The sequence below is a fragment of the Leptidea sinapis genome, chromosome 25 (assembly GCF_905404315.1).
Source record: "Leptidea sinapis chromosome 25, ilLepSina1.1, whole genome shotgun sequence".
In the NCBI taxonomy this organism is placed as follows: domain Eukaryota; kingdom Metazoa; phylum Arthropoda; class Insecta; order Lepidoptera; family Pieridae; genus Leptidea; species Leptidea sinapis.
Genome location: NC_066289.1, coordinates 4,404,677 through 4,420,362, shown reverse-complemented (window position 1 = coordinate 4,420,362; position 15,686 = coordinate 4,404,677). Strand labels below are relative to the sequence as shown.

Sequence of the window (15,686 nt, the reverse complement as noted above, 5' to 3'; positions counted from 1 at the left end):
ATTTTTATTAGGAATTCCAAACCGTTCATACTCTGTTTTTGGCCCTTATATAATATTATATTCCTTTTATTCTTTTATTTCTTCTCCAAATCTATTTACTCCACAAGAACCAATGTCCTCCCATTTTATATGCTTTATGGATTCTTCTAGTCTGCCATCTGTTATATTAGTGTTCAGACATTTAATGTTGGGATGTACGTTTTACTGCAATTTTAATTTCGATATATGGATGTGTTTCTAAGGGTGGTCTACTCACCCCATGGGGACCAGCCGGGTTGGGGTTATTCTGCCTCTGATTACTGATATTGAGTTGCTACTTAGGTTGGTTTGGGATATTAGAAAAAGAGTTCGATCTAGGTCTCTTCAAATCAAATGCAAGTGTCCTGTCCTCTTTCATTGCTGATATCTTAACCACTGATTATTTGGCCTGATTCTGATTTTCTGGCGATGGTAGGTGGTCTCTTTTCCTTTGTTTTGGTTTCCTTCTTTCACTACTAATTCATCGTATTTTAATTGCTTTTCGCACGTGCTTCTATGAGTTTAATTTTTAGTTCTTCTTTTTTCTAATACTTTTTTAGGGAAATCTTGAGTGAAGTCCATCCATTTTTTAAGAATTTTCTTCAATTTTAGTATCTCATTTCTCTCAGTGGCTTACAAAATTAATTAGAACAGTTCTTAATTTATTATCTTTTTTACGGCTGATTCAGTCAATCTTCGATACATCGTTTACCTCTAAGGTGATTTTTAAAACATCTCTAGACTCTTTCTAGCAACTCCGATGAAAAATCCTCATTCTCTTCCAGAACAAAAAACAGAACATTGCTTATCTTCTTTTCCTTTTCCAGATATTCGATATTCTTTTCCAATAGTTATATATAAGTTTTTGTTGTCCTCAATAAGTACTTCTAATTTCTAATAAAGTGATCTTTGATAAAAAATATCAAGCTATTAAAATAACCAAAAGCTTATACTATTTTTTCTAAAACGTATTCATTTTTTACAACACTGCAAAAATATTAAATTTATGACTCGCTTAGCAATTATGATAACACTACTATTCATATATAAGGAACATATAAATTTGTGCATTCATTATCTGTCTGAAGTAGGAAGAACACGGTCTAACATGTATTCCCTTTTGGTGTTGCAATTATTAGCGTTTGTAGTTTGCTACGACACTGTCGTAGGTGCAGGTAAGATTTTTTTTTGTATTTTATTAAAACTCTCTAGACCTACCTATTTTTAACCATAAACAAAATTTAAAGAAAGATTCTCTATTCATGCGTTTATGATTTAATTATATTGCTTACCTCAGTTATATAATATTTTGGATGTCAGGTGGTAATATGCACCAACTTTAAAATTTAAAATGTTGTAGATAGTTTTTATTTTTTATTTTTAGTTGACTTGTTTTAAAATTGAATGTATATTTGTATTTTTTATAAATAGATAGTTATAACGGCGTAAGTATAATAGGTACCTGTAACGGCAATTGATTTAGAATAATTATTTCACGCATTAACATTTGCGTAATTGAAGGGGTTTTCGGAAGAACAACCATGGTCAAGTTTAGCAAACTTTACAGGAGAAGAAAAAATCATTTATTTAACTAACCATTAATATATTACTACAAAATAGTAACCAGTATTAAAAGTTAGAGGAACAAATACTTATTAAAACTGCAATAGGCTTATATATTCTTATATTTCTATGAAAAACATACAAAATACACATGGATCAGTTTTTCCAGATAATAAAATTTCCAGATAAATTAAAAAATAAATTGACATGGGTTACTTTTTCACAAAAATTAAGTAAAACGTTTACTTTTATCAAAGATTACTTTTGTCTTGTTTTGTATTAATATTACATATTAATAAAATATAAATTAGTAGGTAAATTATTCACAGCCATCACTGTTATCATCTTCATCAACTTCAGCAAGATTATCACCAATATGAAAGTTTGCATCACTACAAATTCTATGATAATAAGCACGGTTCTCTGGCTTTGTTAAAAATTTACTAAGGGATAATAAATTTTGTACCTTAGCAGCATTCATCTTAATAGGCTCTTGATAAAGTGGATTGATCACAAAATCATCTGGTAACCTACATTTTCTTCAGATTTCATTACATGTTGCAGGCCCAGTAAAAGAATCTTTTGTTTTTATATATTGGTATTTTTCACTAGTTTTAATAATACATACTTGTCTTAATTTCAAAGCAGGTTTTGGGACTTTGAGAAAATAGGGACTTACTGCCTCTTTTATGTTAAAAAACATATCTTGTTCAACGGGTATTACCTTGAAGGGAGAAGGATGTTTTCTAGAATCTTTGATTATGTTATCCCAATCACTTGGAAGTTCTGGAGAAAATAATGCCTTCTTCTTTCCAATAAGGGCAAAATCAGAATCATTTGGGAGGTAAGTATGTCCCCTTATTGGAAACACGTGCAAAACTGTCTTGAATATTTTTAACACATGTACTAAAAAATACTCGAAATACACCATTACATGATTTTTATTCTGCCCACTGCAACCTTCACTTATCAATATAAGAGTATCAGATGTAATTTCTTTGTTGTTTAAATAATGCAGGAGTGATGTGATGTGACATCCTTACATCTGATGCTCCTTTCTTTGCAGTAGTCTCTGTGTAACAATTCATATAAGCATCATTATTAGCCAAGTCGTGAATCCCAAATATGTAATACCACATCTGCCTTGAATAGAAGACTTCATTGGTCTTAATGTGTGGCAAAGGTAAATTTTGTATAAAATCAAAAAATACTAATATACATTCACCTCGTTTTGCCTTACGTTTGTACAGAGACTTAAGTTCACGAAACTTTTTAGCTTTTAATAAATGTAGCTTTTTTTGGTTCACAAATTCTGTTATTTTGGTTTCGTCAGAGCAGCTCTTTATATTTAATGATAGTTCGTCACAGATACTACAAGTAGATACTTGATCAGATCAGATGATCGTGATAGGCCAAATTTAATGTTGAAATCTTTGGTGAAAATATTATAATATACTAAATAGTTTAACTGTATTTGTACCTCTGCTAAAAATAACTCACGCATTTTTTTCACACTCAGTTGTTCAGGTAAATACAAAACATTAGGGTTATCCCTCAATGAATAGTGAGACTGACGACCTTTAAAGCTCTTGATGTGTGATCTTATTAGTTCCACTACTGGTAATGGAATTTCATGGGGTCTATTATTGTGATGACCACGTCCATCTTGAGGTAATTTACCTGTACAAATTTTTGATTGTATGGTACGCAATCTTCCCCTTGTGATGCCATGTAAACTCTTAAATGCTGCCATGCATACACAAATTTCTTCGGTATTTATTCTTATTTTATAAGAAAAGGATAAATCATGGGAATGTGATTCATCATCATCATCACGAAAGACTCGGGGTCTTCTTTGTTGAACATGTCGGTATGATATTAAACCAGACAAATGAGCATCTTGTTCATTTTTACTGGTATAATTATTGTAAAATACATTAAGTATTTCATTTATCTGTTCTTCTGTAATTTTCGAAAAACACTCCAAGCGTGTACATCTGTAAATAAAGGAAAAGTAAAAAAAAGATATGACTTATGTAGGTAAAATACCAAATGAGTATGATAACTACATAGTCTTGTAGTAAAGCATTAGCTTTCCAAAAGATACATACTTGCAATCAGGTCCAGTTACAACGCCACTACGGGGACTTCGTTGATGGTTAATGTGTGGTTCACCTGATACTTTCAGTCTTTTTACTAATTCTCTTTTTCAAATTGTTTTCTTCCTTTTAGTATTCCAGTGTACACTATTTGTAAGGTCTCGTGGTATATCATCCATTATTAGGAATCGCAAACTTAGTAGTTAGTACAGTTATTGTTAGAAATAATATTACAAAACTGCGCACGATCGTTGATATTCGAAAACAGCTTGACAGATGACATCTGACTTTGGCTTTTTTTTTAAATAAACGCAAATCCTTGCAAGAACATAGGGTGTTTTTCCAAAAAAAAACTATGACTATGCTTGACAATGGTTGTTTTTCCGGATAGAGAACAAACTTTTTTAATCAATATCTGTTGACTACGGTTAATTTTGATAAAACTGTAAAAGCCAGTTTAAGAACACGAGTTTGTTCTATCCATAGACACAAAAATATCTTTTTACTTTTTTTTTGACGTTGGTTGTTTTTGTATATAACTTATGTAAAAGTAAAATACAATTTTATATATATAATAAATTCATTTATTATATATATAAAATTGTAATTCCGGTGACCACGATGACTTTATCAACAGATCGGTGCTTGGCACTGTTTAAAATCCCATTAAAATTTTTGGTTTTATTAAGCGACTATTAAGTTGCTTAATTATTTTGTCACAATACGCGAATTACCTTTAAGAAATGCAGGTGTCTAATTGTGTTATTTATTACCAGCTTTACCACTTTCAATTATTTACCAATGGATACTCTCTGTATAAAAATGCTCTGTATAAATTATCAACGTGTATTCATTTACTTATTCACTTGCATTTTGATTCTTTGGAAGCAGTTGTTCCAGTCTTCTTGAGGGATATCTTCAATGATCTCTTGGAACACATTCACCGCCTCTTGAGGGCTTGTAAATCGTATATCTCTTAAGCTGGTCTTTAATTAAGACAAAAATGACAGGGAGCAAGTACTGTATGGTGTACCATCAGATCTATATCTGACTTCAAAAATCCATTAGTTTCATCAGCAGAATCTGCAGAGTACATATACATTTAAAAAAAATGCAACAAATAAACCTTTTATTTTTTCCTTTAAAACGGTTTCTACAGTTATATCTATAAGTTGCCGACGACTGTAATCTCGCATCGCTAGGACATCAACATCTTATCATGAACTATGGGAATCCGGATGGACTTTAGTCTTCCACTTTACATAACATAAGCCTCTTGCCCGTTAGTCCCCTTTTATAAAAAAAATAATTATATTACAACTAGGCAAACAAAGGTAGTTATGATTTTTTTTTAATTCCACAACCACGCGTTTTCAAAGAAATTTCTTGCCTCGTTCAGTCACTTTGTGAAACCAACTACCGGCTGCAGTTTTACCGAACTGATACGACTTAGGGAACATCGAGAAAATAGTATACTCGCATCTTAAAGGCCAGCTACGCATCTCTTGACATCTGTCAGTGCGGATGCCCATGTGCAGTTTCCTCACCAGTCCCAACACGTGAGCTTCTCACCCGTTTGCCTCATCTGATATAAAAAAAAAATGCTTTTCTTCTTATGTTACTGTAAAATATTATGGCGTTTTACAACTCAGTAAAGTTATTCACGTAAATAGAGATAATCTTAAAGGCATAAAAAAGCATAAAAGGCATATTTTTACTTTCTCAAAATTTGACCTTTAGAATTCTTTTGGATTTCATTTCTAATATACTAGATACTATTACCGCTTCGGAAACAGATGGCGCTCTGAGAGAGAAAAATGGGCGTAAGAAACTCTCCCGGCATTCTTTTTTTTGCGCTCTTTTCAATAAAAATATAAAATATTGTACAGTCATTTCAATCGCTATAAAATAATCATAATCTAGTCCCAGGCTGTCCAATCATTATGATATTTAGCTGTGGAGTAATAGAATTTGTGAGTGAACAGTGGCTGGGACTTTATTATAAAAGTTTATATTGTATATAAACTTTAAAGCTATTATGTATCGTATGAATCCTACTAGAATTAGTTACAAGGAATCCCTTATTTCTAGTGTTATATGCTCGCTATGGCTTGGGATCTTACAGTTTTCATTTTCCAGCTCTACCGATAACAAAATGCAAGGTTGGAGACAAGAAATGTCTGAAGGAGTCTGCGCAAGCTTTTCTGCCTACGTTTGCATTGGGAATGCCGGAATATAAAATGCATTCCTTAGATCCGCTGACGATCGACAAAGTTGATGCTGATAACCCAAATCTGAAATTGAAGTTAACTAACTTAAAGGTTTCCGGATTGAAAGATTGTGTAGTAAAAAAGTTAGAGTGAGTATGGTTATTATATTTAACTATTTTTCTAGCCTGCCTAGTCTTACCGTCTTTATTTTCACAATTTAAAATAGAATAGAATACAATAACGTTCTTATGTATAGATTTCATGTAATAAAATAACTTAAATCATCTATTAATACGGCTTTACTCACGTTTTTGTCGGTGTCGGTACCGACTAGTTTAGGAACATTCGGAGGTCCTTCAGCAGGGTGAGTGTAGTGGGTTCGCGATAACGTCCCACCTCTGACTGCGTACTTGCTTACTTACTTGTACGTTCCAGGACGATACGACATGGGTACCTTCACAAAACAGCGTATGCCTTCCTAAAAGGCAGGCAACGCTCCCGTGATTCTAGTGTAGCAGGGGAACGTTGGCAGCGGTTATCACTTTATCAGGTTATCCGTGCCCTCGTTTCTCCTCCTCTTCGATAAAATGCATTTAGAGTAGCAGGATCATTTAAAAATATATAGTTTAGAAATAAGTCTTTTCTTCTCTTTGTAACACAAAACAAACTGTTAGAAATATATATTTTTAAATGATCCCACCACTAGTATTATTTTAACTGATATACTGTTTTTTTTTGTAACAACGTATGTGTGTTGAAATTCTTTTTCTATCTGGGTGATCCGATTGGGGTATAAGACATTGTATAGTCTAATCAGCGGTTTTAAAATATGAGAAAATATTTTGGTTGGTAAAACTTTTTTTACTTTAAAAAAATCGAAAGGCAAGATAACTTGAGGATGCGATCGTAATTTTAGTCCCAGTTTCTTAGCAATACAAATTTTGTAGTAGTTTTTTCCTAAGAACCAACGGCACTCACTAGATGTTAATTCTCACACATTTTTGATTCGCCTCTGAACGAGATATTTTAATATTTAACCTCTAAGTATGTAAAAACGTGCGAATTCCATATCACGGCAATTTTATTTAGGAATAATTTTAGTTCCGTTTAACAGCGGAATCCATTTATTTTGCAAGAAAAATTAAAAAAACCAGTAAGACGTTGACCTGTAGTGGATATTATGTTACGGCCTTACAAATGAACTTAGTACCACCAGTGCGAGGCTCCTTTGCACAGGAAGCCGGCTAGATTATGGGTACCACAACGGCGCCTATTTCTGCCTTGAAGCAGTAATGTGTAAACATTACTGTGTTTCGGTCTGAAGGGTGCCGTAGCTAGTGAAATTACTTGACAAATGAGACTTAACATCTTATGTCTCAAGGTGACGAGCGTAATTGTAGTGCCGCTTAGAATTTTTGGATTTTTCAAGAATCCTGGGCGGTACTGCATCGTAATGGGTAGGGCATCAATGGGTATCAAATGCCATAAGCTGAATGTCCAGCTCGTCTCGTCCCTTATTTTCATAAAAAAAATAGTGTAAAGTTATCTATAGGGACCTGAGAACAAACCAAGAATATGCAAAATGTTAACAAAAAGACATATTGTAAATGATTGGCTTATTCTGACGTATAACGTTTCCCGCGTTTATTTGCAAGGCTGCTTGACATTCGGAAATCTCCAGAATTATCATTGTATTGACAGTGTTGTCAGCGATATAGTCAACATTTTGCATAATCTTGGTTTATTCTCAGGTAAAACCTTATACCAAGTTTAAAGGTAAGGCCGTTTGAGTCTAGTTTCAATACCCACTTAACCCGGCGAGCATGAAGTGAAAAAAAGTTACATATAGAATGAGGCATAGACATGACATAGAACTTATTATTTATCTCTTAATTTTGTTGGTCTTATTTAGTCAAATAATGAATAATTTAATGGAATTCAGTAAAAGAAATTTTTAATCATGAATTTTTTTTTAATTATTAAAGTAATTATAGGAATGAAAATTTTGATGTTCACAAAAATCAACACTATTAGAAAAATATTATTTTTTGTATTGTAATTCAACATTACAAATAAAAGATAGTAAAATTCTGTTCGTTTTAAAACGAAAACTATTTTTTTTACTGGACATATGATTAAATACTACTGTCCAGATCAGCACAGTTTTTGCAAATAAATTTTGCATGCTCCATGCAAATGGGCTTGGCACAAGTATTGCAGGCTTGCTTGATTTTGTATTTGTATTTACAATCCTGGTCTCTGATATTTCGCCTGGTATATTCTCATGTCCAAGTGATGGGTCATCTAGCTGTTTCTCAATTTGCTGGCGGAGGTATGTGGGATTTTTTTTTGATTTCTTGATTGCAAGTGTTTGTAAATCAGTCTAAGCCCAATAATTTTTCTCTTTTTTCTTCTCTTTATTCTGAATTCTGTTCTCTCGGTCGTAATGTTTTATTTGCTCGATAAGTAACGCAAGCAATTATAGATGCTATGTTCAAAAGACCAAAGAAAAGAGTCAAAGGCCATCGTTTATTGTTGCGAGAAACGTTGTCATTGGCATTCAACTGATAAACCACATCAACGCCAGCTTTGGTATAATCATAATTCGCTTCATGCTCGCTGGGTTTCATCTTGTGTACTGGACTCATCAGAATAATCACTTGATTCCTCCTAGGCACGAAAACACTCTTTTTATCTTTTAATATACATTTTGATCAAAAACTGTAAATAATAATAAAAACTCAACTAAAGAAACGATAGACTAGAATATAGTTATTTATAATCAAAAAAACTTATAAAAATTAAAATTCATCAATGGAAATTTATATAAAAAAATACGTCAAAAATGAGGGAGGGTATAACATACCCGTAAGAGGTTTACGCTCTAATAACCTGGCCGGCGTCCCACGCCACACTGCGATCACGTCACTATCCTCTCCCTCATGCCCATGTCTCCAGCCACTGAGCTAACCAGGGTTCGCAGACAAAGATTTTAAAAAATACACTACTTTAAAATCTTACCAGGGTGCGAGATACCCTGGCTCATGCTCGCCGGGTTAATAATATAATTAGTTTACGAGTGTTGAAGATAATATAATGAATAAAATCATTTATCAATCATTATAATACGTTGAATCTCATCAAATGATTCAGTTTTTTGCTTGTCTGTTGATGACTATCATTAAATTTAATAGATTATATTAATAAGCTAAGCTTTATAATAAATTTATATTAGTATCCGTGTATACTAGTTTCAACGTTCAATAAACGATTTCTAAATGCAATTAAATTATTAGAGCTTGAGTTTAGAGTATTTAAAGGGTTATTTTATATAAGATATTCGAATGAAGTACGAGATCTGGATATAATACTGATGATTAAAAGAATATTTAAGTATTCTGGATTTGTGGCGGTCCTCCACAGTGCGGTTTTCAAGGAGCTTTCTTGCACGTTATGTTATCTGTTAGCTGTGGACTGAGCTTCCTTGTGCGGTGTTTCCGGGACGATACGACATGGGTACCTTCAAAAAAAGCGCGTACACCTTCCTTAAAGGCCGGCAACTCCCCTGTGATTCCTCTGGTGTTGCAAGAGAATTTGGGCGGCGGTGATTATAACATCGGGTGACCCGTACGCTCATTTGTTCTCCTTTTCCATAAAAAAAATACCTTTAATTGATAAACTTAATGATTAAAAAATTTTAACGGCTATTAATTTTACATTCAAAAATAAAAATAACAAAGCTTATATAAATAATATTCAAGAGACTCATACATATATAATAAATAATGTTTCTCCTTTCATCCAAACAAAAGAAAAAAACGACGGCGTAATACGTTCGCTTCGGTCTGCGCCCGTCACTGCGACATGTTTTCATAATTGTTTACGTTTATTTGATAGCGCATAAGGCTGGCTTCGATCTTGTGATTAATTATTTAATGAGGCGTTATTTTTCTATGACAGTAAGGGACGAGACGAGCAGGACGTTCAGCAGATGGTAATTGTTACGCTCTGCCCATTACAATGCAGTGCCTTGAGACATAATGTGTTGTCTGATTTGCCCAGTAATTTCACTCCCCAGAACTTTCCCCCATTTTCCCCAATTTCATACGGAAACACAATAATGCTTACAAATTTTGCTTAATAATGCTTACAATTACTGCTTCATGGCAGAAAAGACGCCGTTGTGGTACCTATAATTTAGCCGGCATCATGTGCAAAAGAGCCTCCCATTGATATTTAGCGGATATCCATTTTTATTTGAACGTCTTGAGTTATAACTATGTTATTACTTGTAACTAATATTTGTTATTCTACATGCAGAATGCACCTGCAAGAAATCATAGAAGTCTTAATATTATTATTAGGCGCAGCTACCACTCTTTCTATTCTAAATATTTCAAATTGTAATAAAGTTTTTTTTTCCAGACATGACGCGGATAAGTCAAAGATTTTCTTGAATCTTTTATGTAATGTAGGCATAGAGGGTCATTATGACATGAAGGGCCAAATTATAATCTTGCCCATGGAAGGTAACGGCAAAATCGAGGCTGATATAAGTGAGTATAAAATTTGTTATTGATATCAATATTGCAAGTCCAACATAGAGAGTATTGTTCTCAACTTTATTCACACGCAACCCACAATTTTTTCACCAGCTTTTTATTTATGGAAATAAGGGACGAGACGGACGTTCAGCTGTTGGTAATTGGTACGCCCTGCCGATTATAACGCAGTGCCGCTCAGGATTCTTGAAAGACCCAAGCGCTTGTCACCTTGAGACATAAAATATTAAGTCTTATTTCCCAGTAATTTCACTAGCTACTGCGCCCTTCAGACCGAAACACAGTAATGCTTACATATTACTGCTTCACGGCAGAAATTGGTGCCGTTGTTGTACCCATAATTCAGCCGGCATCCTGTGCAATGGAGCCTCCCACTCGTAAATTATAATATAAGTTAATAGATTATCTCGGTCATATAAGGATTTAACAAATATCAATTACTTCATAGATGAGTTTTCTAATAGTCTTGTAAGTTTTCGACGCCTAGTTTTCGATACTTTGCGCCAGTTGAAGATTTAGCTTATCTTTACGTGCTTCCACGGACTAGTAAAAAAATAAGGACTCCGTGCCACGTTACATAACAGTGTAGCACCAAAACAAGCCGATTAAGGTGTAAATACATAGCCCCTCGCACACACTTACACTACTACAGGCCGATAGGTGGCCATTATGAGAATAGTCATCGTCTGTGACAGATCAGTTTGCGTCTACATAAAATATTTTAAAAATGCCGTCGTGCGTTGTGAAAAAGTGTAAAAACGATACTATGTAAGTATTTGTGGCCATATATGATTATTTTAGGGAGAAAAAATTGTGTAACTAGTATCCCCCGTAACCGCACACACACTAACATAACGGTGCTTCACTTGCTAATACCACGCGCGGAGTCCTTCTATTTTTACTCGTCCGTGCGTGCTTCACATTTATGTTTTGAAAATAATGTGTATCACTCTTGGCTCATTCTATGTTTAAATAATATTTGGTATATAATTCTACTTCTTATTTATATTTAAAAAAATTGTATATTTTGTTAACGTTTTAGTTAACACGTTTACAAGTATTATAAATAACCTATTATTATATATTATATAATTCTACATATACACCTTTGTGCCGTTTGGTGTCCAGACACTTGGCCCGTGGGGCCCAGAGGCGCGGAGAATGTTCAAAGTACTATCTTCGCGCCTCGTTAAGGCTACTGGAAACCCAAGTGCTGGCAGCTATTTCGGTCAACGGATCAGCCTTGCTATCCAACGCCGTAATGCTGCTAGTATTCTTGGTACGCTCCCACGTAATGATTGTTTTAATTTTATGTAGTAATAATAAATTCTACATTTATTTTATTTATATATCAAGCCATCATAAGTGTTTTCCATTTAATTGACGTAAATGTTAACTGTGACTTGTCTATTAAAATCGGTCAAAGATTGATTGATTTACATTATGATTGGTTTACTTTTCTTTTCAATCTTGTTGTCTCTCTATTTTATTGTATGCTACTGTTCAACAATCCTATTCAGTAAAAACAGGAACACGATCTAAATGTACATGTAGGAAAATAAAATGTTTGGTTTGAGTGCCAGATTTATTTTATGAGTGCGTATGTGATTTGTTCCCTTGCCTAATATATGGTGTGTATGGTGGTTGAAATTTGATCGGTAACGAGCTCTGTTTGAGGTGACTGGCCGATTCTATGAGCATCCTATAATAATACTTAATACTTTATTTCTTTGGTTTTCACTTACTGCAAGTAACTTAAATTACTAAATCTACAATATTTATCATATAATGTTTACATCTTTTTATCGTTCGTTGTAGTAATAATAACATTGAAAAATGGTTTTTCATTGATATTAAAATTGGTGGACCTCTGAACCTGAAACTAGTTAAAACTGTATCTTCGGGTCAGTGAGTCCTCGACAAATGACAATGACAAACGAAACAATTAATAATAAATGAAAATTAAATATGTATGTGTGTGTGTGTTTAATTCTTAGTGAGTAGGGTACAGCAGACTTTCCCTTTCTGAATACAATAATTGTTAAACCTTGCCTTAACCAAATGGTTACCTATTGGTAATAGATAGGCAGTGGGTTTCTTTTTTACCTGAATTTTATCATTAATTTTAATTTGTATTATTAAATGATTTAGCAATAATATAATGATGCTTAACAACATCGTCTTAGGTTAAGTAAATAGTGAATCTTGAACTATATAAATTTTTGTCTTTCAGAAAAAATTCTCATCAAGGTAGAAGCGAATTTGTCAGAGATAGAAAAGGGTGGCACCAAGTATTGGAACATTAAAAGCTGGGATCACAGTTTTGAGCTCAAAGATAAATCAATGATACAATTTGAAAACTTGTTCAACGGGAACAAAGATTTAGGTAAAGTATGGATATAAAGCTAACTATCTAAAGCTGTAAAATAACTACATTATATAACAGTAAGACGTAATAAGTAAATATTACTTTTGTTGAACAATATTGTCTTCTAAATAATGCCGTTACTTACGACACACAGCACAAATACCGCATATTTACAAAGAGGTATATACGACGTATTAAAGGTGATAAAATCAAACAGATTTGACAAGAAAATAAAATCTACTAGACTTTTAAAGAAAAGTACAAGAAACGCGTTACTTTATATTGATATTGATTACTTTCGTAATAATTATTTTATAATTTATTGGATAGTTACTTATACCTACTTGTCGTTAAGTTATAATTATAAATACTAAGACAATGAATACAATATCAAGCTATAGTAGAGAATAATTCTAAAATATTATAGCTTCAAAATATGTTTCTATTAATTCGCAATATTTATTAAAATGATATACGATTTGTATTTTTCAATATATTAATACCAAACAACAATCACATGCATCTATCTACGAGTTGTTTGAATCTTAAAACATTGTTTAGAATATCAAATAATACAGATATCTTTATAGCAGCGACTACAAAAAATCGCAAGTGCAAGCTAAATTCTTTGCATATATAATAGTATAAATTTGTTTTTCAGCAAAAGCAGCAGAAGACGTAATGAAGGAGAGTGGTAATGACGTCATTCAAGAAGTTGGACCACCAGTTATAAAATCGATTGCTTCCAAAGTTGTTGAATGTGCACAAAGATTCTTCCATGCTGTTCCACTTAATGACTTGGTTCTGCAATAATAAGCTGTATTCGTTGTAATAAATAATACTTTGAGTGAGAGTTTGCTCTACTTATTATATTACATCCCTTTGACTTAGATCGCATGACCAACGTCATATTCTTGGGAGGATTCCCCAAAACAATCAAAGAAATAAAAAATCTTGAGGATCTAATGAAATTTCAGGATAATTGTGATTATTTGAGTTTATGTATTATTTTTAGTTTGGTATTTGTCTTTCCCCTTTTTGTTCCGAAACTTTTGTAATGTTCGTCGTAAGCGGTCAAACACGATATAACATATTTCGCTTAAAACATAATATGTATAATCGTTATCTTCTGAAAGAGTAGCAGCTACGTTTAGCTTCTTCAATTTTTATTGGTTAACTAGCTTTAAATCTTTAGCTCAACATTAAAAACCTCCAGTGGGAGGATTTTTTGCACAGGATGCGGGCTTGATTATTGGTACGACAACGACGCCTATTTCTGCCGTGAAGCATTACTGTATTTCGGTCTGAAGAGCGCCGTAGCTAGTGAATGAGGCTTAACATCTTATGACTCAAGGTGACGAGCTCCATGTATACCGCTCAGAATTTTTAAGGCTTTTCAAGAATCCTGCACGCCACTGCATTGTAATGGGCAGGGCGTATCAATTACCATCAGCTGAGTGTCCTGCTCGTGTCAACAAAAACGTTAATACTGCTCTTCCAAATGTGGCATCTATTTTTGCAAATAGTGTTATATTAACCAGTACCCAAATATTTGTAAACTTCGATAAGTTCAGATGAAAAAATAGAACCCCATATTTTTGTAATCTGAACACATTGTTGTAATCTGTAGTCATAAAGATATAAATACAGCGCTTACGTATACAGGTTTTCTATTGTTATAGGGAGGTTGCCAGCCATTTAGCATAGTTTTAGTGATTTTTTGATGGTACTTATGTCGTATCATACTGGAAATAACGCACAAGGTGCGTAGGATGGTATCCTAATTTGTGGCGTGTCATGCGAAGGTTAAATTATATACACAATATAATGTCAAATGACATTAAGATTTGGGAGAGGGCAGCTGTTTTTGAATAGATCTTTATTTTACAAAAGTAGCGATACATATAATTTACGGCATATAAGCACTTCCTATATATGAATATAAAATTAAAATATTTCTTCATGAATGGTGATATTCTCAATTCAACTACAAGCTGTAATTCTGACTCCGTAAGATAAAAAGGTTATACACTGCTGACTGTGTGAGGTTTAAATGATTTAATTAAACATGTTACATTTACGTTATTTTAGTGGTGGTACTTTGCTCATAAAAAAAATTAATAACTATTTTTCCATAGTTTTAATCATATTTTACTTTATATAGTATTGATTATTATATTATAGGTTGTATCTAAACTAAGATTAGTTTGAAATTGTTTTTTACCTTTAAATAAATGTGATTTTAGTTGATTATATTGCAATACTACAGTATATTATGATTATATAATATTATGATTGATGGTATATTATCATTGAAGCATCACAGACGAGGCTGTGGGTTGCAGGCCGAACCGCAGGCGAGAGCGTAAATCTGCCGAGTTCCTAGTGAGCAAATTGCTAACGATATTCATACGCGCTTTTTCAACAAACCTGCGAGGAAAAAATCAACATATATATATTTATTACACACCAACAAGCAAAAAAAAAACGAACATAATGAACGGAATAGCTTTCTTAAAGGTATGGGCTTTGTTGTATTATTAAAAATAAGGTCAGTAAGTGTAAAGTACTTTAAGGGTTAATTAATGTTAAAAATATAAATTATTTATTATTGGATCAATCCTACAAGTATATAAATATGATAATTATGGAAAATGGCGCGCAAGAAGTTTTTTGCACGCGCCAAATGTAAGGTGATTGATTACATATAGCCATACACTTAGAACGTGAGTAGGCCCAAGGGAAATGAAGGAATTTCAATGTGGTCTTTCATGACGACATACGTTTCCCGCCGCGTTAATGTCATTCTGTCAACTTCCAGGACAATCAGTGCGCAAAATGTAAATGAAAAACGACTAACTGTGCA

General features: G+C 33.1%; 1 protein-coding gene across 1 annotated transcript; it reads left to right on the top strand.

Annotated features, from left to right (window-relative positions):
- Window positions 1-1,111: 1,111 nt before the first annotated feature.
- Window positions 1,112-13,673, top strand: LOC126972112 (juvenile hormone-binding protein-like). Its single transcript, XM_050818700.1, has 5 exons — window positions 1,112-1,193; window positions 5,820-6,039; window positions 10,316-10,446; window positions 12,686-12,838; window positions 13,482-13,673. Exons 1-5 carry the CDS (start codon window positions 1,127-1,129, stop codon window positions 13,631-13,633), a joined length of 723 nt encoding a protein of 240 aa, XP_050674657.1. The 5' UTR covers window positions 1,112-1,126; the 3' UTR covers window positions 13,634-13,673.
- The last annotated feature ends 2,013 nt before the right edge of the window (window positions 13,674-15,686 follow it).

Bases quoted from the DNA above. Each gene is read 5' to 3' on its own strand.
- LOC126972112 (XM_050818700.1), top strand. From the start codon at position 1,127: ATGTATTCCCTTTTGGTGTTGCAATTATTAGCGTTTGTAGTTTGCTAC. The intron at 1,194-5,819 runs GTAAGATTTTTT...TTCATTTTCCAG, and splicing joins CGACACTGTCGTAGGTGCAG to CTCTACCGATAACAAAATGC. The intron at 12,839-13,481 runs GTAAAGTATGGA...TTTGTTTTTCAG, and splicing joins CAACGGGAACAAAGATTTAG to CAAAAGCAGCAGAAGACGTA.